The 24787-nt window shown below is 58.1% G+C and overlaps 1 protein-coding gene across 1 annotated transcript in view; it reads left to right on the plus strand.

The window, feature by feature from the left end:
* Positions 1-14546, plus strand: part of LOC111155745 (1-acylglycerol-3-phosphate O-acyltransferase 3) — a 90584-nt gene extending 76038 nt beyond the window's left edge. The window contains exons 4-9 of the mRNA XM_022516124.1: positions 765-926; positions 1778-1931; positions 2499-2601; positions 4984-5059; positions 8970-9168; positions 9703-14546. Coding sequence (XP_022371832.1) covers positions 765-926; positions 1778-1931; positions 2499-2601; positions 4984-5059; positions 8970-9168; positions 9703-9791 — 783 coding nt within the window. The 3' untranslated portion in view covers positions 9792-14546. The remainder of the gene's footprint in view (positions 1-764; positions 927-1777; positions 1932-2498; positions 2602-4983; positions 5060-8969; positions 9169-9702) is intronic.
* The last annotated feature ends 10241 nt before the right edge of the window (positions 14547-24787 follow it).

A 24787-nucleotide genomic window follows, 5' to 3' on the forward strand; every position in this document is an offset into this window, starting at 1 on the left:
CAGTGCGGGGTCCCGGGAAGGTGCTGGGGTGAGCAGTGCGGGATCCCGGGAAGGTGCTGGGGTTGAGCAGTGCGGGGTCCCGGGAAGGTGCAGGGGGTGAGCAGTGGGGGGTCCCGGGAAGGTGCAGGGGGTGAGCAGTGCGGGGTCCCGGGAAGGTGCAGGGGGTGAGCAGTGCGGGGTCCCGGGAAGGTACAGGGGTGAGGCACACGGGGGCCCTGGGGAGGTGCGAGGGGTGAACAGTGCGGGGTCCTGGGGGATTTGGGGGTGAGTGACATGGGGTCTGAGGTTTTCTTCCCTTCTGGTGTAGCCCCTGAGTCCTCTGAGCCCGGAGTCTGAGGTCAGGTCAGCCCTCAGCTCTCCAGAGCTTGTCCTGAGCTCAGGCTCATTGCTCTGCCTCCAGCGAACCTTGCGTATCGAGAGCCCAGAGCTCCCTTGGCCGGACGGGCGGTCGCAGGGAAATGGCAGGGCCGCCTGAGGCTGGCTGAGCACGCACTGCAGACAAAGCAGCCGTACTGGGCCGTCCCAGGTCACCCTCGGGGAGCCCCGGTCCTCACGGCCAGAGCGGGCAACCCCTCCCTCCGCCCGGCCTGTGCCTCCGTTTCCTTGTCTGTCAGACGGCATGCCTGCCCCTTGGGGTCATGCGGAAATCAGCAGGCGCGTGCGGAGCAGGGCCGCCTCACTGACGACGCGGTCACCAAACACCAAGCCGGTCCCAGGGGTGCCTGCGAGGGTCTTGACTCTCACCACCTGTCTCCTTCCTCCAGAGTTCCAAAGTCCTCGCGAAGAGGGAGCTGCTTTACGTGCCCCTCATCGGCTGGACGTGGTACTTCCTGGAGATCGTGTTCTGCAAGCGGAAATGGGAGGAGGACCGGGACACCGTCATCGAGGGGCTGAAGCGCTTGTCCGACTACCCCGAGTACATGTGGGTGAGTGCTCTGGCCTCCCGACCCCGCACAGCCTATGTGATGCGCATGCGCTGCAGCCCACGAGAACCTGACCCTGGGAGCAAGGCCACAGTGGGGCCGGGCCCCTCCCCCTCTGAGCTTGCAGGCTGGGGGGCCCCTCCCGGCTCACCCGCTTCTCTCTGCCCCAGTGCAGACCCAGAGCCCCACTGAAGGCACCTGGAGAGGGAGCGAGCCCCCCTTCCTGCATCCGCTGCCCTGGGACACCTGCCTAGCTCCTGGCTGGGTGGAGGGCGGGGGGGCTTCTGGGGAGCCAGGCTGCAGAGCAGACTCCAGGGACCCTCTGGTTCTGGGGATCAACTTGTACTTCAAAGAAGACTTAGCCTGCCCTTCAGAACAAGCACCCCTCAGGCCCCTGGGGCGGGGGCTTCCGCCTGTGTTTCCAGTCCCTTCCAGGAGTCTGACGCACCCCCCCCCATCGGAAACAATGGCAGTAGGTTGGTTTGAACATTGTTTCTCTTTCTGAGCTTTCTGGTCTCTGGCAGGAGGTCTTTGAGAACTGGCTACTTAGTGGCATTTCTAATTCCCACGGGGAGGCAGAGGGATAAGAGACCCGATTTTCCTCTCCCGGGACACCTTCCTGTTTGCGTTCCTTCCGGAAAGTGGTCTTTCTCGGTCCTTGAGATTCAGTGTCACAGCTCAGCTGTTCCCCAAGGGGCGGTGCGTGGCTGGAGCGTGGGTCGCACCCTAAATAAAGTCTCGTTGTACATGATGCCCCACCGGTCACTAGAGTGTTCCGTCCTCGCTGCGAATTGAGCAGCACGTGCTCTGTGAGCCGGTCGCCTGGGGTGACCCTGTCCCCTCTCGTGTGGCAGTTTCTCCTGTACTGTGAGGGCACACGCTTCACAGAGAAGAAGCACCGCGTCAGCATGGAGGTGGCCCTGTCCAAGGGGCTCCCCGTCCTCAAGTACCACCTGCTGCCTCGTACCAAGGGCTTCACCACGGCGGTCCAGTGCCTGCGAGGGACAGGTGAGGGCGAGCCGGGGACGGCCGTGCGCGCTCTGGGCTCTGTGGGCAGCGAGACCAGGAAGTCATGTGTCCAAAGCTACGCAAGAGACGGCCGGGCCGCATAGAGTGAGGGTGGCAGGGGCTGGGACGGGGAGCCGGTGAGCACAGTGACCGTGTGTCGGCTGGCCCTGGCGTCTCTGAGACAACGGAAGGCTGGTTGATGGAACAGGTGACAGATTAACGGAGTGAAAAAGTTATGTAAGTGAAAGCCTTATTATAAAGGGAAAAAATACGTCTATCTAATGAATGTCAAAGGGGGCAAGATCAAAGATAGGACATAGAACACGGGGAACAAACAGAAAGCAGCCAGACCCTAAATCTGAACACAGATGTCAGTAAATGCAGTACTGAGCACCCCCATGTATGCAGAGAGGAGCCTGCGGGGCCCAGCGGGGTGCGGGGCTGAGTCCTGTGCAGGTGTGGGGCCGAGCCGGGTACGGGGCCAAGCCGGGTGCAGGGCTGAGCAGGGTGCAGGTGCGGGCATGGGTGCGGGCGCAGGCCCCGGTCTCACGCCCCCCATCCCTGCAGTTGCAGCGGTCTACGACGTCACACTGAACTTCCGAGGAAATAAGAACCCGTCTTTGCTGGGAATCCTCTACGGGAAGAAGTACGAGGCCGACATGTGTGTGAGGTGAGCCGCCCCTCCCCGCGTCCCCAGCCCCTGGCACGGGGCCCTTCCCTTGCAGCCTGGAGACAGCCTGCGCCCCAGGACTGCACGCGCGGGGACAGACACAACAAGCACTAGCTCTCCTACAAGGTGAAGGGGTGGGTGCGGGGTGAAGGCAGAATGTTCTGGAAGCCCCGAGGGAGGGGCAGCCTCTCTTGCCACAGGGAGCACAGAGGCCCCTTAAAAGGGGCTTGGCTCCAGCTTGGACCACAACTCAGATTCCCACAGGCAGAAGTGGGAGCTGGGGGAGCTGTCCCAGCCCTGCGCCTGGGGTTCTTAATAGTAGGGGGTTTTGACTTTGACCTCAGCTCAAAGCATAATGGTGGGCAGCCCCTCCAGGTCCTCCTCTGGTCCGGATCAGCTCAGTTGAACTTGCCAGCCCCGCCCCTCCAGGTTCCTTCACTGTGTGCAGGAAGGCAGGACCGGCCAGCGTGTGCCTAAACCACGTGTGGGGTCAGCTCCCCTGTCTGTCACCCACCAGCTCTGACTGGGTCTCTGCCCCGCTCAGCCTGGCCCCCAGAGCTCTCAGAGGCCCTCCTCACGTGACCCCATCTAAAGCAGTTTCGCCCCCCAATGCAGGAGTGAGTTTGTGAATGTTAAGAATAAGCCAGGGGGCTTTTTCCTCCTGCAGCTTGCAGTGGATCGGCTCAGAGGAGGGACAGAGCCGGGGTCCTTGCCCTTAGCTCTCTGGAGCCAGCAGGGACCGGGCAGCTTCCCTGGGACCTGCTGGTCCTGGAGGCCTCCAGCCCTGGCTGTGGTTCGGACGAGAGCACGTGCCGTGGTCCAGGACAGTGACAGCCGTGGTGGGCTCTGTGCCGGTGCTCACCCTCCCTGGTCCCGGGGTGTTCGGGGGATGGGGGGCCCAGGTCCTAGCCGGCAGGTGGCAGGGTTGGGGGAGCCCTCCTGATCCAGCTCCAGGCCTGTGTTCACGACCACCCCACCGGTGGCACTGCCCCTCCAAGGGACCGTCACCTCCGGCAGGAGAAGACCTGAGCCTTACTGTTCATTTCCCCCTTTGTTGCGGAAAGCCTGAAACTATACTTTACCTAACCTTATTTTAACAGACATGTTCTTAGAATGTCTAAAAGTGTCAATGTGCCGTTTTGTGATACTTACCATTTGGGAAATTTTGAGGAAAGCAATATTCCAGTGAGTCCAGAACATGCTTTTCATCAAACAAGCCAAAGTTTTCTTGGGCTCATGGAAGTTTCCTCTTTGGAGTCCTTTTCCTATTCCCCTGCTGGTGAAGTTGCGCTGGGGGCAAGGCCAGGGGCATCCAGGGGTGGTGGCCTGAGGCTGCCCGAGTTCGTGTGGGGTCAGCATCCTTCAAGGGACTCGAGTCCGCTCCGGGAGACAGACGCTCATAGTTTAGTTTTGTATCATGCTTTTAAATTCTTAATTTATACACTTCGTACTGCGCGTGGCTAACTAACACTAGAGCCTGGGTGTGGCCAGGACGGGACATTGACCAGAACCAGAGGAGTGTGGTCAGGTGGGTGGGAAGCCTGTGGGCAGCGTCCCTCCGCAGACCACCCTTCCGGACTTGGTCTCCTCGCCCGCGGGTCTGCGGAGTTAGAGCAATTTTGTGTACGAGGGTTCCGCCTTTCCCTCACTCCCCGTGGACGTCCAGCACTCTCCAGAGGCTGCCTGAGACCGGCACCAGCCTTGCTCCCAGGGGTGGGCAGCCCTGCGGGAAGAACACCGCCAAGGTCATTCCCCCTCACACATGTCCCCCGCGCCCCCTGCTGGCGGCCTCAGGGACTGCGGCTGCCGTGGACAGCCCTTCCCGCCCTTGCCCTGCTTGTCCCCCAGGAAGACACCTGCGCTCCTGGGCCGGTAATCCCCTGGTGATTAGGGTTATAAATAAATTGTGTCTTCTCCGGGGTCAACTGTTTGTGAGTTCAGATTAAAGTTCTGAATCTCTCTTGCTTTTCATATTCAGAGCAAGTAGATCTCATTGGTGAAATACACAATCCTCTTGGCCTGATGGAAGACACTGTCAGATTTGATTATTTCCTAAGAATGAACTATTAAGAAAGACCAAAACTCCTGCCAAAGCTCACAAATGTGCACCCTTCTCGGTGGAAATGGGGGCGTGATCTGTTTCCTTACAGTGCTCATGAGCACCCCTCCCTCTGTGGCCCCCGTGGTCCTGCAGGGCCTGGTTCCTCTGTGCCTGGGGTGGATGTCTTTGCTGTCTGCATGACCTTGGAACTTGAGAGTGAGGCACGACCAGGAAAGGCGGGGCCAGCATACCACCCCCCAATCCAGCGACGACCCTCCTCTCCTGTTTGATGCCCTCCCCATGGGTAGGCCACTTGGCTTTCAATCTTCTTCCCCAAACAGGCGGTTTCCTCTGGAAGAGATCCCACTGGATGAGAAGGAAGCGGCCCAGTGGCTTCATAAACTGTACCAGGAGAAGGTAAAGGCACGCGGCTCTCCTCTTCCCCGGGGGTCTCGGGAAGAGGTTTCAGAGGGGCGGCTCACGGGGCAGGCGGGGCGTGCATGCGGACGTCTGGAGAGGGAGAACCATGCGGCTCTCAACCACTTTCCACCTTCTTTCCAGCATCTTGCATGTTTCTTGACTTGTGAGAACTCAGCACACTAGAGAAAAGTAGAAAGGATGACGTACGACTGTGGCTGGCAACACTTTATCACATGGTTTCGTGTTTTCTCGTAAAAGTGGATAGATCTACAGCCTGCACATAGTGTGTGTGTGATTTATGCAAGAGACGCAGTGTAGGTAACGTGAAGAGAACCGTGTGCCAAGCACAGATCCTTCTCCGCTCCCCCCACAGCACGCCCTGCCCTGAAACTTCCACCAGCTTGTTTTATACATATGAACACACAGGACACGATATCTTCATCTTCAGCATTGGGGGCGCTTAGAGAGCAACAAGATCCTTTCTACATACAACAGATACCCTTTTAAAGGCATGGGTGAGCTTTTAAGAAAATAAGGGACATCTCTAAGAGTCCAAAAAGAATGTAGAGCTGAAAACCAGGTGGTGAGCCTGTGAACTTGGGAATGCCCCACCCCTCCAATGGCGTTTGCTGGTCCCCTTACCCTGGAGTCTTGAGTTTGAATGCCCACCCAGAAACAGAAGATAAAGGTTGACCTCGTTCCAGGCAGGAACTTTCGAGAGTTTTGCCCTCGCACAGTGAATTAAAAGAAACCTACCTGCCCGCACAGGAAAAAGACTTTGATGCTCCCCTTTCTCCTCTTGGTCTCAACAAGGTCTCCCCGATAACTCGTAATCACAGGTCGGTGCTCAGAGGGGTTTGGGGTTCGAATTTATCCCAGCGACATAGTTCAGGGAGAGCAGAGCCAAAATGTCAACAAGTGGTTCTAGACAAACCACTCCAGAGTTCCCGAGAAAAGCACACAGAGGGCTGGAGAAACACAGGTAAACGCAGGTTTCTGCGGGTGAAATCCCGTGGGAGATGAGCACAGAGCCAGAGCACGTGTGCCGCGCCGCACAGACACAGAACGGAGGACGTAAAGTCCCCAAAAACGTTAGTCAGTGGATCTGCAGAGACTAAAATCAGTACGTTTGAAGTGACTGAGCATGAAGAAGGACCCGAAAAGAGGAACACCCACGGAGAAAAAGGTTTGAGAAGAACCAAGTAGAATTTACAGGCAGCCAAAACCAAGTCACTGGCGGTGACGTGTCGGTAGGTTAAATGACAGGTTGGTACAGCGGAAGAGAGAGTGGCCTGGAAGACTGAGAGGAGATTACTCAGAAGGTAGCACGGCAGAAGCACAAACAGGAAAGGAAGTTTAGCAGACGCCGAGCATAGACTGAGAGGTCTGCTCTGTGACTACTGCAGGTTCAGAAAGGGACAAGAGCGGTGGAGTGCGGGTGTCAGAGATGACGACTTCGAGCTCCTGGAATCCGTCGGGTTCCAGAAACACAGGTCTGGAACGGGGGAAATAGAGAGAAATCCATCCCCCTACTTAGCAGTGAAATTGCAGAACACGAAAGACCGTAAGATCTTAGAATAACCAGAGAGAAGAGAAGTCATTCCCACGACAGAATGACCGTGAAGTTGACATTAGACACAACTTACTATGTGCTGGGACCTCTTGTAAATGCCTTACACACGTTTTACCCTAATAGTCACACACACACACACACACACTGACATGCACGTATGCATACACGTATTAAAAATAGAGTAAACCCAGAGAGAATAGAACAAAGAAGATAATAAACATAGCATTCATCATTTGAATAGAAAGCAAAGCTACAAAAGCGTTTATCAACTGTACCAAATGTTTTTCCTTTAAACATACTAACAAAATAAAAAAAGTAAAATAAATAAAAATAACATAAAAATAAAAATACTAACAAAGTAGAAAACGGTGGGCAAGGCTGTCCTGTTAGAAGAGGGACGGCATCCACAGAAATGAAAAGATAAGCCAGCCAAGGAGCAGGGGACATGGGAGGAGTATCACTGACTCCATGTTCCTGCATTTGAAATCTCAGATAAAATGTCTGATTTCCAAGATGAGTCTCTCCAGAAAAGAAATAAAGCCTATTGGGAAAGAAATTAAGCATCCGCGTGTAGGTAGAGAGAAAGGCAGACAGATCTTGGCCACAGGAAGCTGCAGAAGACAGTCCGTCTCTGAAGCCAGGCAGCTTGTGAGGGTTTAAAACGCTTACGATAGACAGTTGTGTGCAACAGTGTTGCTCAACAGAAGGGGAGAAGTAACGTAACCGCTTTTTGGGAAACGGGACAGTGTGTGTTCATCTGCGATGGTGCAGTCGCAGTGAACCAACCGCGCTTCGCCCGCAGAGCCAGATCGTGCGGACGCAGTGTGCCGACACGGCGGGCGGCGGTGCGCGTGCGGGCCACGTGGGGACTGTGTTCCCACGCACACGCCTGTTGGGTGCACCTGCACCGTGTCGGGGGAGGGAGGACAGAGGGCCCAGCTGCGACCCAGCAGCCTCTGGAGGTGCCGGAGTAGGGGCCTCATCTCTGTTCCTAAGGTTCACCTTCTAGAATCATCTAATACAGATGTAGCAAGGGACAAGCTTTGACATAGATGACTTCTGGGGCGTGTTTTTCTATTATTTGCCATGTTTTTCTATGCTGCTGAAATACATGGTAACAGTTTTAGTCGTTTTTTGTGTCACTTACGGTTTAATTTACGTTAAGGACATTAAGGTGTTCTATTTTTTCTTTTGTCAGTCACTATCGTGTTTATATCTGTCAACACTAACATAAATAGGTTTAATTCACTCCTTTCAGGTTTTTTTAAGAAGGTCTTTTTTTAAATGTTATTTATTTATTTTTTTTAGAGGGAGGGAGGGAGGGGCAGCGGGCGAGAGAGACTACTAAGCAGGCTCCACACTCAGCAAGGAGCCCGACGCGGGGCTCAATCCCAGCACCCTGAGATCATGACTGAGCTGAAACCAGGAGTTGGACACTTAACTGACTGAGCCCCCCAGACGTTTTTTAACTTAATTTTTTAATCTAAAGTCTACCCCCAACACGGGGCTCGTGCTCAGGCTCAGGCAAGGTACAGACCCAGCTGTAACCAGACTCAGTGCTTTGAGCAGATGCGACAGCTTCTGAGACGCATCGACAGCTCCCGTTAGCGCCAGGCATAACCTGGAACTGGACCACAGAGATCGTGCCGTGTGGTTCCCCTGTTCCGCAGATGTGGGAGTGGACCGGTGGGGGGGTGTGGGCTGGGCAGTGGGGGCGTCCCGGGCCTCCCGGCTTCTTGCCCTCTGTCCCGCTGCACAATCAGTGGGGCGGGGAGGGAAGCGGGATGGAGTCCTCACTCCAGGGCTCTTCCTCCCTGGCCATGTGAGTCTGGGCCATGGTGACCGAGTGCCTGGCAGGCTTCAGGGAGGGGGCACCGGCTGGATGCGGCTGGGGGGGCTGGAGGCTGGGGGCTGAGATCCTGTCTCCCAGCAGAGCCCTGCAAGGGGAGGGAGGAGGTGGGCCAGGTGGAGAGTCAGGAGAAGGAGAGGACATGAGCTCTGAGAGCCGGGAGAGCCGCTCGGCAGGCTGGGCCCAGCGTGTCCTCTCGGCGAGCCAGATCGAGCGTGCGTGAGCCCCGCGTGCCCCGGGCAGACGCACGTGTGTGTACCCGCTACGCTTCCCGGCCTGGGTCCCAGCTCTGAAGGGTACGGAGCTGTTGCCTGGAAGAAGCCACAGCCCACGTGGGCACTGTGGCGGGTCCATCCTCAAGGCAGGGGGCGAGCTGAGCTCACCTCCCGGACCCTCCCCAGCACCTGCGAGCAGGATCCTTCCGCCACTCCCAGGTGTAGACGTGGGGCTGAGCCAGTGGCAGCTCGTTCTCCTGACTCTTCCAGGACGCCTTGCAAGAGATGTACAACCAGAAGGGTACGTTCCCAGGACAGCAGTTCAAGCCCCCACGCCGGCCCTGGACGCTCCTGAACTTCCTGTCCTGGGCCACCGTCCTCCTGTCTCCTCTCTTCAGTTGTGTCTTGGGCGTCTTTGCCAGTGGCTCGCCCCTCCTGATCCTGACGTTCCTGGGGTTTGTTGGGGCAGGTAACGAATGTGAATGACGCGGCTCGGGCTGGGGGTCTTCTGTGCTGGAGCCTGGGAGCCGTTGAGGTGGCCGGCCCGTCGGGAGCGGGGTCCCCCCAGAGTCTTTCTGGCCTCTGTCTGCTACGTCGCGGGGTCGTGCGTCCCAGGGCCATCTGCCTACCTGCTCTCGTGGCATCGTGTGCTGCTGCTGGGGGCGGGCTCCTGGGTCTGCAAGATGGTCGGTCTGGGGGTCTCTGAGGACAAGGCCATTACTTGACAGCCCTGCGCACGGTTCTGGGCCCTCAGGATGCCCCCGGAGCCTTAGTCGATGGTCGATGGTTGGGCACTCAGGATCTCTCCCACCAGGCCCACCCCCTGTGCCCCCCAGACCAGGCTGGCCCCGCGTGGGAGCGGGGAGGGAGCAGGGAGAGGGCTGGCTTGCCCACCCCACGGAAGGTCAGGGGCAAAAGGTCAGGACCGCCCTACCCCACCGTCCGGTTTTCCTACTGGACGGCCAAGCGGCCGGTCTAACCTTGCCTTTCTCCTGTCTTAAAGCGTCCTTTGGAGTCCGCCGGCTGATAGGAGTAACTGAAATAGAAAAAGGCTCTAGCTACGGAAACCAGGAATTTAAGAAAAAGGAGTAATTGCCGGCGGTGATGGCGCACACGTAACCTGACGGTGGTGTCCATTAACTCGATTAGACACAGAACAACACACACAGATCGGAACAAAAGACCCTTAGAAACGATTTTTCTTAATAACTGGTGACTAATATTGACCAGGAAACCTTGAGCCAAGAGCGAAGCCGACGGAGGCCCCTGCATAGGAAGACTCCGGCCGCACCCCTGCGTGGGGGCCGAGTCCACCACGGAGCCCGGCGCAGGGGCGGCGTGTGTGCGGGGGCGGAGGGTGGCCACGCCCCCATCACGGGTCCCACCCCAATGTCATCTCGAGAGAATTCTGCCGCCAGTGGGGGCCTTTGGACGCTTTCTCTGCTTAAACTTAGATCCCATTTTTGTTTGAATCAGTTATTTCGGGAACTCACCCTGGCCCTTCGCCGCCTCCCCTCCCCTCAGAGAACTTTCCCTGTCCTCCCAGGAAGGGGGACATGCAGGTCCCAGGCCCCCAGAGCGCCCAGCGCCGCTGGTCCGCGCTCGCCCGCGAGCTGGGTGCGCGGAGCGCTCTGGGGGCCGAGCACACCAAGTGTCGGATGGACGGGAAGCTCCATTTCGCGGTCAGACCCCTGCTTTCCCGTCTCCTCCCTAACCCCGGGCGCAGGTACCTTGCATCTGTTTTTATAGTTAAGGGGCCCCTTCCCCTGGTTGCTGGAGCCCCCGTCCCTCTTTCCCCATGCGGCCTCCACGGGGCTGCACCCCTGCACCCCACAGGGCCCTTGGATGCTGGTGTACAGGGCGGCCACCAGCAAACCTCTTCTGGCTGCCGACTGCTCACTGGGAGCTCCTCAGCTTCTGGAGGTTTGGTTTGTAGTCGGCCCACGGGCGGCTCTCGGCTCCCTGATGAGAAGTAGCCGTGGGGAGCCTCTGCCTGCCTCCCTTTCCCAAGCAGGCCCCGTCCCAGGGGTGGCCTGCTCCCGTGTGGCCGGCGTCACCCCGGGGGCCTGGGGGTACTGCTCACCCTCAGCTGCCCCGCCCCCGCCATGGGGTGTCTCTCCATGACCTGTCGTGGGTCCGTGGCCCCAGGGGAGCTGCGTGTTCTGCAGACGGAGGCGTGGGGCGAGGGCCGCTGGGCTGGTGGAAGGAGGAGCGTGGGGGGCCCCCCGCAGCCGGCTCCCCGGGCTCAGCTCAAGCATCCCGGGGCTGCCCGCCGCGCCCGTGCAGGACTTCCTTCCTAAGCCTCAGGCGTGCTGTTTCCAAGTCATACTCCCCTTGCCCTGTTTAGCAAGGGAAGGAACACTAGCGGTGTTGGCTCTGGTGGCCTGGAACCAGCATTCCCAAGAGAGGCGGGTGGAATTTTCTAGGAGAGGAGGTGGAGGAAAGAGGCGTGGGAACAATAGAAACAAAATTGGGCGAGTACCTATGCATTGGACCAAAGTCTGTGTTTTGGGAGGGTTTCTGGAGACAGCACACGCTCTCCAGGGGGACGCTGCTGGATTCTGGGTGGTTGCCGTGGTGAAGGGCGTGGTGGGGCTCCGCCCCCACGAGGCAGAGGCAGGACAGCCCCCCTGTGTTCAAGCACTGCTCCCCTCCTTCCCAGCTCAGACCCCACACTGCAGGGAGGGACTGCCATAGGCTGCTTTCCCTTCCGCAGTGTGCCCGTCTGTGTGTGTCACTAACTCCCCAGCCCCTGGGATGTCCCGGAGCCCAGATGCGTCACCTACAAGACACAGATTCAGATCTCCCACCCGTTAACCCCTAGCTCTCGATGAGTTCTCTGCCCTCGGGGTTGCTGCACACCCGGTGAGCCCGCCGGGGTCGCTGAGCGAGCCGCGCAGAGTCCCGCCGGCATGGAGACCAGGGCCAGTGGGTGTGAAATCTCAGCGATTCCCTTCCCATCTAACAGATGAGCTTGCGCACTTAGTGCCAAGACCTCGAGAGCAATAAAGTCTACACCATGAATGCTTGGGGGTTTTGTTTGTTTTTGCAGGGGGATGGATTGCTTTTCATCCACCTCAGAAGGGAAACGGAGAGGGGAACTCCTTTAATTTTTTTTAAATCAATCAGAATAGTGCTTTTCTTTTCTCCTTATGCCCCACAACTGAGCCTTCTCTGTTGCTGATGTCAGTGTCCAAATTAAGGCCGAGTGCTTGGATCGTGCGGGCTGGCCGTGGTTGGGGTGCACTCAGGCACCGGGCCCTGGGCATCCCCTGCGGGTGCCCCAATAGGCTGAGCTCGGAGCCTGGGGGCTGCTGGTGGCTCATCTCTCGGCTCAGACCCATGCTGGGCCCCCAGACACCTCCCACGCATGCACCCCAGACCTGCCCAGCCAGTGCCGTTCAGGTCGTCACTACCCCTGGGGGGGAGGGCCCCAGCTTGTGTATCTCCCTCTGGGGAATGCCAGGGACTTCAAAGCTGCCTGTGGCCACTACCAGCACCTGGGGACTCCGAGAGAGCAGTGTATGTGACTGTCCCCACTGCCGGCAGGCCAGGAGGTGCTGGGGAAGGGCTTAGCCAGTCAGAAAGCATGTCCTCGTTTGCAGTTCATCCAAAGCAAGAAGTGACCCTGGCCATCCGGTGCTTGGTGGCAGCACAGCCCTCCTTGAGGTGTCCCCACAGTCCCTGTCCTCGAGAAGCACAGAGTCTAACGGAAGAGAGGAGTTCCGAATGTACAAACCACAAACAGCAACATAAAACAACAATGTAAACTACACTTAGTTGTAAACAACGCACGCGCGGTCCCCGATCCACCTAGAGTCTCCCCTCGTCTGTCCCTCCTATGCCCCCTCCAAGGCACAGGAACCTTTCCTTCCCGGCGTTTAGTTAGCATCACAGTTGAGCTGAGCCAAGAGTGGGGCGCGCCGTTCGGGGCAATCTCCGGGCTGTCACACTCCATGTCGCTTCCTCCGCTGGGACACGGACAGGACAAGCCATGCAGAATCTTTCCAGCCTGCTCATCTTCAGCCGAGCTGTCCAAGCTTGTGCGTCAGCTCACGCTTCCAAGTTCTCACCGACCACTGCATGCTCTCCCAGCATGCAGGGCTCGGTGTCCCATGGCATCCCATGGCGTCCCGTGGCTTCTAACACTTCCCCAGTCTAACCAGGCTTGGGGTGACAGCAGTGGGCCTGGCGTGCCTACCCGCTTCCTCTCTGGACACGGCGTGTCCGTGGCCCAGGTGCCCGCTCCTTTCTCCAGCGAGTGAGCTCCTGATGGAAAGTGAGCCTCTGTGAGCGCCCAGGGCCCCGGGGCGGGTTCCACACCCTCGCCTGTCAGAGCCGGGACACCCCAGCGCAGGGAAGTGGTGGGGGTAGAACATGGCACGCTGTGTTCTGCTTGGCCGAGGGGTGGACACACATGAACTCAGTCTTAACATGAGCATTTGCTGCCGTCCAATTCCGTGAAATTGGTGGCATCCCCGTGAGCTGCTCAGGGACGTTAAGGACAAGAGTACTTTTAGGGGACCTAGGAGATGGCCAGAGAAGTGGACACCAGCCAGCCTGGTCAGCAGCCAAATATTCTTTTCAAAGACAATGGCATTGCTTATCATTTTTAAGCTCTATAATGACACGTCCTCCTGGAGTTTTCTTTTCTCATCAACTTTTCAGTTTCTTAACTTCCTGTTTCAAAAGTGATGGGACAGACGTCGAACGATAAGGCCCTGAAATGCACTAAGCCGTGTTAAGTTAAACTGAGCTACTTGAGGCCACGAAGAAATGCCTCTGGTCTGCCTGTATGTATTGTCTCAGACCTGTGAGATTTGTACGTTGTGACAATCAAATGTGACTCACCTAGATGCCGGGAAATGCCACTGGCTTCTGAACCACAGAGACGGTCTCCAAGTACTGTAACTGTGAATGAGCCTCTCTCTTTGGAAAACCACGCGGACCTCTGGCTCGGTGCGTGTGATGGACATCGGGGCTCTGTTCCCGAACTGACGGATCGGTCCTGCCTGCCTGTTGGCCCATTTCAAAGAGTGATGAATTCTCTACAGGGTGCAAATGTATTATATGGGCGTTTCCTTTTGTACACTTCATTTTTACAAGTTTTGCTACTCACAAGCTTTATGTAGTCCAGGATAGAGGTATTTTTGGCCTATGGGAGCCTGTGGGGGTGGGGTGGGGATGGGCGAGCTACCTGAGACTTTACCAGTCTGCGTCCTGAACAACTGGCTGTGTCCGCCATGCTCTGTGGCGATCGCTTTGTACGTGGGCGTGTCTGCACCTGCCCTGACCGCGGTACTTTCTAGATAAAATGCTGCAGGCGCCATGCGTGTCTCTTAACATTGCTGCTGTCGCCGAGAGGGAGGAAACATCCACAGGGTAAACGTTGTCTCCAGCGTGCCCGCGTCCCCCCGGGAAGCGGGGGCCCCCGGGCCACCTGCCCACAGGGACTGCCCCCTTGGGGGGCCTCCTGCAGGTCACGCTTCCCAAGCTTCTCCATTTCATGTAAGATGCTTTAGGAAGGGGAAATCGGAAAGGAGAGAGGCCATCTGGCAAGGGCAAGGGGACAATCAACCAGGGAACGTGCCCAGTGGCCCTCTGCCTAAACATGGGTCTTAAAAGCCATCAAGAACAAAAAGGTTTTCCAAAGTAGGCATGTATATATCAAAAATTATTTTTTTGTAACAACAAATTCATTCTGTGGAGAAAATCAAGGAACAATTTTTCTTCTTTATAAAGAAAAGAACTCTTGTTAGAACCGAGAGCTATCCCAGGCTCTCACTTCTGTCTTGTGGAAATAAATCGAGCTGAAAGAACCCTGGTGTCACCTGTGCTCAGGGAGCAGCGCCCGTGATGTGCCTCCTGCTCTGCTCCCGTGTGGCCGTGGCGGTGGGGACAGGGCCACGTCCACGCTCCACTCAGGCCACCTGAGACCAGGCTCAGAGAGGCTCTCCCTCAAGTCCCACGTCTAGACTCGTTTTTAAAAATGTTGTCCTCAGAGGGGTGCTTGGGGGGCTCGGTCGGTTGAGCCTCCGATTCCAGGTGTCGGCTCAGGTCATGAGCTCAAGGCCGTGAGATCGAGCCCCGCATTGGGCTCCACGCTCAACAGGGAGCCTGCTGGAGATTCTCTCTCTGCCCACCACCCCCGCATGCTCGCTCTCTCTCAAATAATAAATAAACCTCTAAAAAATAAAAACATTGGTCCTCAGAGCACACGTGTGCCAGCACACACGCACACACACACAGAGGGTGGGATCTGGGGTGAGGGGATGCTCTTTTCCCAGGAGAAAAAACCCGAGGGCCCCGTACCTCTTGGTGCTTGGGAATGGCAGGCTTGGGCCAGGCCCTCATCCCGTACGCACGCAGCTCTGCTCATGTGCTGGGTCCTGGTGCAGCACGACTGTCCACTGGCAGAGACGGGCAGCTGTGGAAGGCACCCTTAGACTCCACAGAGTCTCGCGCACATCTGGGTCACCTGGGGGGGTGGGGTGGGCCATGCTTCATCAGGAGGTGCACCTGCTCTGGGGACACACCCCACCTCTGCTTTGGCTCTGCGGGGGAGACCCCGTTCGTCGGCACCAGGTCCTGGCCACCTGATGTAAGAAGCTGGGGGGGGTGTATGTATACACACACACACACACGTGCAACACACCAGCACACGCAGACACAGGTACACGCGTGTGTTTGCTCATGCACATCTGTGTGTCCACGGACACACCAGGGTGCACACATGTCCACACACCAACACACACCCCAGGCTGTAAGAGGAAGCAGGGGTGCTGCTCTAAGAGCAATCCCACTAGGAAATGGTAGGAAATCACAACTTTATGGTCTGGAAATCATCCTTCTTTTCACGTCTCCTCATGTTTCACAGAACGCCCAGGACGGCTGAGCAGTCCAGGTAACCCGCACAGTAGGGGAGTTTCCGGAAACAGAAGCTCCTCTTGACAAAAGTGCTCCCCGGAGGCTAAAAACCCAGGGAAGAGCCCCAGCGGTCCTAGGGCATCTCCGAGGAAGTGGGTGACGTCATCAGGTCCGGCTCCAGCCCTGTCCACTCCAGGGCAGAACCCCGCAGCTATGGGAACACCCCAGGAGGAGCACGTTTTGGGGACAGCGGGAGGAAGGAATGCATGGGGTGTCCGGCAGGTGGGACGACTGGGGGTTAGGGGCAAGGCATTCTCAGCTCTGCCCCCGGGAGAATCTGGCAGGTGGTTGAAGGGATCCTCTCCACTGTCTGGAGGGGGGCCCGACCCCCTAAGATCATACCTGCGGGGTCCAGTAAGGCCTGCACACGGCCTTCCCAAGGGCTGAGTGTGGCAGGGGAGGCCCTAGCCGGGTGCTGGAGGGGCTCCCTGAGGTCCCAGAGCTCTCGGAGCTGGCTGCTGTATGCAGGGGCCTGGGGGAGTCCTTATAGACAAGCACATTCTAAGTGACCTTACACTGAGACGAGTTGGGGGCGAGGATAGCCTGCTCCACGCTGTTTGCAAAACCACTGAGGATCTAAGAGTCCCTCGGGGGCATCTTGTGGGAGGGATTCTCCTTCCATCGTGGGAGGGGGGCGGGGAGTGCATACAGCGGGCCCAGAGACCCGTAAGGATTCCCGGGAGCTGCACGGCTGGAGCGCACCTCGCCTGGCCAGGCTCTCAACCACTGTGCGGGACCAGAGAGCCTCCGGGGACCCTGGCCCCACGCAACGCCCTCAGACGTGCGCAGTGTCCCGGTGAAGGACTCCAGCCATGAGGGACAGACAAGCAGACTCCCAGCTGAGGCCCGACAAGCGTCTCGATCCCCGGACCCCGAGAGCATGGCCTGAGCCACCAGGCGTCCCCTGCTTTGACTTTTGGGAGCCCCCTTTTCTGGGGCTTGGTGCAGGCGTTTCTTCCTCTGTTTACAACCGCAGAAACAGATCATGGCTTGGTCTTAGCCTGAAGAATCCCAAAGGGGCTCCTGTCACGGAGGGAATACGGGTGAGCCGAACACGCCACACCCCTGCCGCTCCCCACTCCCACCCCGCGCGCAAACAGTCCAAGGGCAAAGGCCGCCCTTTCCTCAGAGCACAGCTGAGCTGGGATGTCTGTCTTGGGCTGGGGGAAGCAGGGATGGGAGACGGACCTTGGGTGACAGCCGTCAGGCAGGTCCTGGGTCCTGTGTGCTGCGCGCCCGCTGAGGCCGCCCGGCCTAGCTGGTCATTGTCCCACTCCCCCAGCTCAGAGAGAAGCAGGGAGTTGGCCATGCAGGAGGCACCCTGGCTGCTGTGGTTCTAGCCCCTTCCCAGCAGGAGAGAGTCAACCCAGGGGCTCCCCGCAGGACAGGGCAGGCTGGTCGTGGGGGCGGCAGAGGGAGGAGGCAAGGAGCAGCCAGCCGGGGCCACTGCTGGAGAGCCGCGGAGCTGGCCGGCAGCTGAGGCGGTGAAGGCTGGTCCTGGAGAGCTGCCACAGGAGGGGAGCCCCAGCGTGACCCGAGCCCCGCCTCCCTGGAACAGAGGCAGAGACTCTCCGGGGCGGGCGTGCAGAGGAGAGGCACAGACGGCGGCGTGTGGGCCGGGGCGGGGGGTCCGTGCCACCAGGCCACCTGGCTTGGCTACCTGCCACCCCCCAGAGGAGAAAGCAAGCTCTGGGCCCCCAGGGCAGAGGCCGGGGTGCACTGGGAGCAAGGCGCCCGGGGGGTCCGGCCTGCGCTCCCAGGGGGGCCGGAAGAGAGCGCCGGAGCCCCGAGGGTGGGAGGCTCAGCCGCTCCCGGGTCCTCGAGGGGCCGGTTCTGGGCGGGGAACGGAGGGCGTCTCGAAGAGCAGAGAAGCGTTTAGAATCGCAAGGTGTGTTATGAGGCTGCAGCTGGTCTGTTGAATTACGATCTGCGGAAGGAGCAGCACAGACCCTGACCTCGGCAGCCTTCGGGGACCTGAGACCCACGGGCCACTGTCTGGATGGGCACTTTCAGTCCAGCCCCACGAAGGAAGTGGAGCCACAGGTTTATTCCTTAAACAGAGCCCCGCCGCAGATGCTAGATGAACCGGGGAGGGCTCTCCTTGGTCCCAGGTCACACGTGGGCAGGAGGCAGACAGCAGAGGACCAGCACCTGTTACCCACCAAGTGGCTGGGGCGGGGGAGGGGCAGAGGGAGAGGGAATCTCCAGCAGGCTCCCCTCGAGCACGGAGCCCCCGCGTGGGGCTCGATCCTCCGACCCTGAGACACGACCTGGGCTGCAACCAAGATTCGGACGCTCATCCAGCGGAGCCCCCCAGGGGCCCCTGAGTGGTCATTTTAAAACGTGCCCAGGAAAGCCAGAGCAGGACCTGCAGGCAGTGTAAACTCCAGTCCTTATCTGACTGTCCAGACTCCGCCTGCGAGCGGGTTATCATCTGTAAAATGCCCAGGCAGCCACCCGGAAGGACAGTTGTTCTCCCGTTCACATTTCCATCTCCCTCCCTCCCTATCTCTCTCTCTCTCTCTCTCTCTCACACACACACACACGCGTGCACGCGCACACACACACAGAGTTTTCTGGGGAACTGGTCCGAGAGGGGCTCCAGGGCCCCCTCTGCCTACCCCAGGTTTCGGCGGGCACCACAGTAAGTCTCCGTGCAGCCCTGAGCATTTCTGGAGGAGCTGGGTCATCCCGGACACACAGCCTTGAGCTTGTGTCTGGCAACGTCTCAGCGCGGTGTCTGGACGGGTCCCCAATGCCCAGGAGCCTTCTGCAAGTTCTCCCAGGCCGGCACCTAGGGGCTAGGGGGACAAGGCCCAGGCCTCTCTGCCTCCAGTGTCCCGCTGAGCGCCCCATGGCGTGGTCCGTGCACAGGACTCCGAGCTGGGACCGGAGGGCGGAGGGAAGGCGACCTGCACGGGAGCTGCCAGAGCAGGCTTAGGAAGTTCACGGCACAGGGAAGGGCGGGGACTGTCGCGGTGGAACCCACGTCCCCAGACATCTCCACTTCCTCGACCGGGGCTGTCCCCCCACTGGGGGGGTTTCTGTCCCCCTAAAGACTAGAGGGCCAGACCGAGGTGGGGCGGCAGGGATGGTGCTGGAAAGACGCCCCAAGGGGAACATTCCGGAGGAAAAAGTGAAAATGATGCAGCACCACGTGAGCGGCCACGGACTCCGGTGCCTGGAGCAGTCACAGAGATGTCCAGCTAGTGAGGGGGCGGCTGGGGCTCAGATGGCGTCTGCCTTCCGCTCAGGTCATGGTCTCCGGGTCCTGGGATCGAGCCCCATGTCGGGCTCTGGCTCGGTGGGGAGCCTGCTTCTCCCTCTCCCTCTGCCTCTCCCCTGCTCTCTGTCTCTATCTGTGCATCTCTCTCAAATGAATAAAGTCTCAAACAAAAATAGTAAGAAAAACCCCCAGGGGCCCATCCCCAAGGCCATTGAAGCCTCACACGCCCTGCCCTGCCACGTGACACGCGCACACGTCTCTCCATCCTCCCTCCCACGGGTGTGTTTATCCCTGAAGGGCAGTGACAGCGGTAACGTCGCTGGCCCCGTGCCGTTCTGGGCACTTCTGGGCATCAGCTCAGTGTCATCACAACCCAGGAGGAACGCCTGAGCACTCAGTTTCCCCGGTCAGCCTGGCACCCGGCAGCCTCAGTCCATCCTCCTGGATCGTGTCCCGGGATACACACGGAAGCATGGACCGGTCGTCCCGCCGCCCACGGCTGATCCAGAGTCGCTGTGGGACTCACGCAGGGAGCTGCATGTCATCCTGCTGCCGTATAGTTTCTTGGTGTGATGGTGGCGGAGTCCATCCCTAGTCCTGCCGGACGCCTGCCGCCCTGGGCCATGCAGTTGGGAATCTTGTATCCGAACTGCTCTGTGTGGGAGCTTAGGGCCGGGGTCTGGGGGCCTCCCAGATCCTACCTCTGTTTCCTCAAATGTGTGCGCCATTCCCATGTCCAAACTGAGTGCGGACGTGGCTTCAGCCCTCGCCTTCCTGTCTGCTCTGGGACAGGAGGGTGACAGGTGCATGTGAGTGTTGGGGTCCCCTCTGTAGCTTCCCTCTGCCTCCCACTGTGGTGGTGGCCTTTTTCTTATTGCTTCATAAGAATTCTCTTAAGAAATTTTTTTTCTTTCTTCTTTTTTAAAGATTAACATATAATGTGTTATTTGCCCCAGGGGTACAGGTGTGTGAATCGTCAGGCTTACACACTTCACAGCACTCTCCATAGCACATACCCTCTCCAATGTCCATCCCCCAGACACCCCATCCTTCCTACCCCCCTCCCCTTGGCAACCCTCAGTTTGTTTTGTGAGATTAAGAGTCTCTGATGTTTTGTCTCCCTCCTTATCCCATCTTGTTTCATTTTTCCCTCCCTACCCTCCCAAGCCCCCCATGTTGCATCTCCACTTCCTCATATCAGGGAGATCATATGATAATTGTCTTTCTCTGATTGACTTATTTCGCTAAGCATGATACCCTCTAGTTCCATCCACGTCGCAAATGGCAAGATTTCATTTCTTTTGATGGCTGCATAGTATTCCATGGTATATATATACCACATCTTCTTTATCCATTCATCTGTGGATGGACATCTAGGTTCTTTCCATAGTTTGGCTATTGTGGACGTTGTTGCTATGAACATTTGGGCGCACGTGCCCCTTCGGATCACTACGTTTGTGTCGTTAGGGTAAATACCCAGTAGTGCGATTGCTGGGTCATAGGGCAGCTCTATTCTCAACTTTCTGAGGAACCTCCACGCTGTTCTCCAGAGCGGCCGCACCAGCTTGCCTTCCCACCAACAGTGCAGGAGGCTCCCCTTTCTCCGCATCCTGGCCAGCACCTGTCGTTTCCCGACTGGTTACTTTCAGCCGTCCTGACTGGAGTGAGGTGGGGTCTCACTGTGGTTCTGATTTGTGTTTTTCCACCCCCTAGAGCGATTCACGTCCCCAAAGACGTCCTGCCACTCCTTTCCCCCAAAGTCTTCCAGTGTTGCTGCTTCCAGACACGTGACCAGTAAGCCAAACCACGCACGCGGCTCTCCCCCATATCCGTCCCCTCCAGCCCTGCCCACAGGAGGGCCTCCTCGCCCCAGGGGCCTCTGGGGACACACGTGGATCGGGCTGGGGTACAACGCAGGGGACCCGTGGCTGGCACCACCCTATGAAGTGGAGCCTCTTGTGAATCAGACCTGTGAGGCTCTTTCTGCGGACAGGTGCGCCGGGCACGCCATGAGGCCAAGGTGTGCGCTGGGGGGCAGGCATGAGGGCGGCACAGGCGATGGAAGGTGTGGACCTCCGTCTGTGGGTCTCCAGCCTGTCCCTGCTTGATCGCAGATGCCCCGCTGCCCTCACACGACACACTCCTGCCCAACTGCAGCCCAGTGGCTTTGTCGTACCTCGCCCAGGAGCGCCTGTTCCGATCGCACTTGCCGCTCCCTGGCAAGGCCCGCGGCAGCTACCCGGAACCAGGAGCACGCAGGGGCTGCTTTCACATGCCGTTAAGCTCTCTGAAGCGTCACTCCAAAATCCCAGGACCCTGTGCCCCGACTCTCCTCCCAACAGTTCTGTGAGCGTGGAGGCCAGTGGGATGGGGGGCCTCCTGAGACGTCTGACCAGCTGAAGGTCTCTGTGGCTCTCCAGGGAAGAGGGGATGCTCTCCCTTATGGGGGGGAGGGAGGCTGCTCCTGTGGGCCCCCAGGTCGGGGGGCTGTGGACTTCAAGACCCTCAGGCTTGTCTGGTAAACTTCACCACCACCCTGAGTCTCAGGTCCCGTTTGATTCTAATTAGGGCTCGTCCTTAGCACAGGACGCCTGCCCGTTGCAGCTCTCCTTCCCTTTCGATTTTTTTTTCCAAGGTTTTATTTATTTATTTGTCAGAGAGAGAGAGAAAGAGAGAGAGCATGAGCAGGAGGAAGGGCAGGCAGAGAGAGAGAGGAGGAAGCAGGCTCCCACTGAGCAGGGAGCCCGATGCGGGGCTCGATCCCAGGACCCTGAGATCATGACCTGAGCTGAAGGCAGAGGCTTAACCCACTGAGCCACCCAGGCGCCCCTGCTTCCCTTTCGATTAAGGTAAACAATCATCCAGTTTTCCCGAGACCGTCTCTGTGTTAGCCCTGGAGTCCCCACATCCCAAAACCTCTTACTCGTGGGCGAACCGGGAGACCCTCACATTTACAGTCAGGTCCTGGGCATGACTTCCAGCACAGCGGCTGCGGGGTGACACAGGCCCCAGCGACAGGCTCCGAGAGAGGGCCGAGGGCACACCTGTCAGTGTTGGGCCTGAAACCCTTCACCGGCTGAAGCCATTTTCATTCACATCCGAGAAACATCTTGTAATTAAAATTCTATTAAAATAAGGGGAACTTGAGGACCCCAAGACAAAGCAACCTGTAGCATCTTTAAAATTTACTTTAAATTTGCAGAATTTACTTTAAAAATTTACTTTAAAATTGCAGAATTAAGATTCACAAGTGTGTAGGGAGTGAGATCAGTTCATTTGGGGCCCCAGGTCAAATCCCGTTTAGGGGCCAAGGGCACCAGGCCGCGAGCGCAGCTCATGGAGACACTCAGGCTAGTCTCCCCAGCCGGGCCTGAGAAGTCGTTTGGGGACACCGTGTATCAGAGTGAGGCGAGCAGAGTGTCCTGTTCTTGGCAGGGACCTGGGGATCCGGCCCCCAAGGCCATCCTCGGTGGAGGTCTCACCACCTCCCGCCGCCCCAGGGCCTTCCTGCCCCCCAGCCGGAGCCTCCAAGGCCACATAATCCACTTAGAAGGTGGCCCCAACTAATGGCCACTTAAAAATGCATAACCACGGCTCCTGCCAGCTCCTCAGCGGCCTTGGGAGGATCGATCCCCAAGATCTCTCTGGAAGGGCTCAGGGAGGCCTGGAGTCAGTTTCTCCTTCAGTCTGCCCCTCCCCCGCGCGGGGGGCTTTGTCGCAGGCTGGGTCTGCACCAGGCCTTTGGCATCAGGACGAATCCCGCGGCTGAGAAGGCCCAGGTCTCTGTTTGCCCGTTTTCTGCTCATCAGTAACCCACGCGGGGGCGCGTCCCGCCTCCCGCTCTCCAGCGGGCTCCCCGCGAGCACCGGCCTCAGCTCGGACCGCGGGACTGGGATCCTGCAACCCCGAGGGGCCCCGGAGTGTGGGACGCTGAGCGGACTTGGGGCCACAGCTCCCAGGAGGAGAGTTCTCCGGCTTTCCCGCTCCCCAGCTGCCCCAGCTGCCTGGGGTCTGCTCTCCCGCAGGATGTCGCTGGGACCCGCGCAGAAGCGCTCGCTGTGGGCACCCCAGTGCCTGGCGCAGAGCCTGGACCCCAGGAGAGCTGGGCCTCCCTCCGCTCCCAGCCACGCCCACTCTCCGGGGTTTGGGTGTCCAGCCGGGGCAACAAGCAGCAGACTCTGGGAACGGAGGCCCAGATGAGTAGGGGGTCGTGTTCTCCTGCGACAGGAGTCCACTCCAACCTGGCTCAGCAGGCTGACAAGGTCACGGCCACCGTCTGGCCCCGGAGCCGGCCACCTGCATCTCATGGGCCTGCACATGATCCTGCAAACAGCGCGGGCTCTTGGGGGATGGGAATGTGTGCGCCCGCTTTCCTGCGCCCCCTGGGAGGCCCTGGCCAGGGCCGCGTAGGGATGTCTGCCGGCTGACTCCGGAACATGCTACAGCACCCCCCCACCCCGCCCCTCAGGGCTGGACCTCCGGAGGCGGAACTGAGGCCAGAGCAAACAGGCTCGCAAGGGAGTCGGGGGGCTTCCACGGCCCAGGACCCCCAAGTGCAAGGGACTGTGGCCTGAGAAGACTCAGCTTGCAGCCCTTCCCATGGTTACCAAGCCTCAGGCCCCGTCCCTCAGGGACACAGGGGCCCAACCTCCAGGGAAAGGGCCTACCTGGTTTTAAGAAAGTCCTGAAGGCACCTCTTTACTGTAAAGACCCTCAGACTCAGCTGGTTTCATTTAGTTCGGATATCTCCACATAAAGTTCCGATGAGAACAGTCACCCCTTTCCCAGGAGCGTTCTCAAATGACAGGAGGAGTTCAACAGCCCATTTCATTTCTCTGAGTACTTAACACACTCACCCTATAGCCCTGGACACAGGGAGAAGCCCCAACATCCGGCCTGTCTGCAGGTGTCCCACTCCTCCCTCCCCCAGGGATACGCATGCGCTCAGCGGCGGCACACTGCAACTTGCACAGGTCCCCATGGAGAGGGTGATGAACCCCAACTCCACCGGACAGAAGCTCCTGTGTTTGGGACCCTCCCAGCCCCACCCCATATACCTCTCCATCTGGATGTTCACCTGCACCCTTTATCACATCCTTTAGTATATGATGAACCCACAAATGTGTTTCCTTGAGATCTGTGAGTTGCTCTAGCAGATTAGTCCGACCTGAGGAGGGGTCGTGGGAGCCCTGATTTGTAGCGGGTGGTTGGAAGTGGAGGAAACCCTGGGACCTGCTGATGGTGATCGGCATCTGACCTGAAGTCGCAGGTGGTGGGCTCACGTCTTTACCTATTCTTATTGGGTTGGTTTTTTTCTTCTCGATTTGCAGTAACTCTTTATATATTGTTTATTACGAAGATTTCATTCTTTGTGATGTATACTCCCCCCTTTTTTGTAACCTGTTTATTTTTTGACTTTGTTTATGATGTTTTTCTCCTGGCATATGTTTCTATTTTTATGGTCAGACTTGTCCTTCTTTTATGCTTTGGTTTCTGGATTTTGACATATCATAGGAAGGCCTTCTCCACTCCAGGGGTAGAGGAGTTCACCGTATTTTCTTCTAATAATTTCATGGCTTTGCTTTCTACATGCAAATGTTTGATCTCCCTGGACCGTATCCTGGGGCAGAGTTAGGAGCGTGGATTTAACGGGATCTTCTTCCAGTTGGATACTGAGTTGTCCCAACAGAATGTATTTAATGCCTGTCTTTGAGTTGACTTGTTTTCAAATATCTGATAAGCCTCACCAAAGCCCTGTGAGATGAGCATCGATTCCGTTTGATAAGGAGATCCACAGCAGTAAAGTGGGGGATAAGCTGGGATTCAACGAGCTACACACGTGTAAACCCGCAAGCACATGGAAACACTACTCGATCCAGCGGGTACATCGCTGTGCTGAAACAGAAGCGTCCTGCTACGCGGGGAGCCTGGGCGG

Source organism: Enhydra lutris, unplaced genomic scaffold, assembly GCF_002288905.1.
Source record: "Enhydra lutris kenyoni isolate GAN:26980312 unplaced genomic scaffold, ASM228890v2 scaffoldscaffold43, whole genome shotgun sequence".
Taxonomy (NCBI): domain Eukaryota; kingdom Metazoa; phylum Chordata; class Mammalia; order Carnivora; family Mustelidae; genus Enhydra; species Enhydra lutris.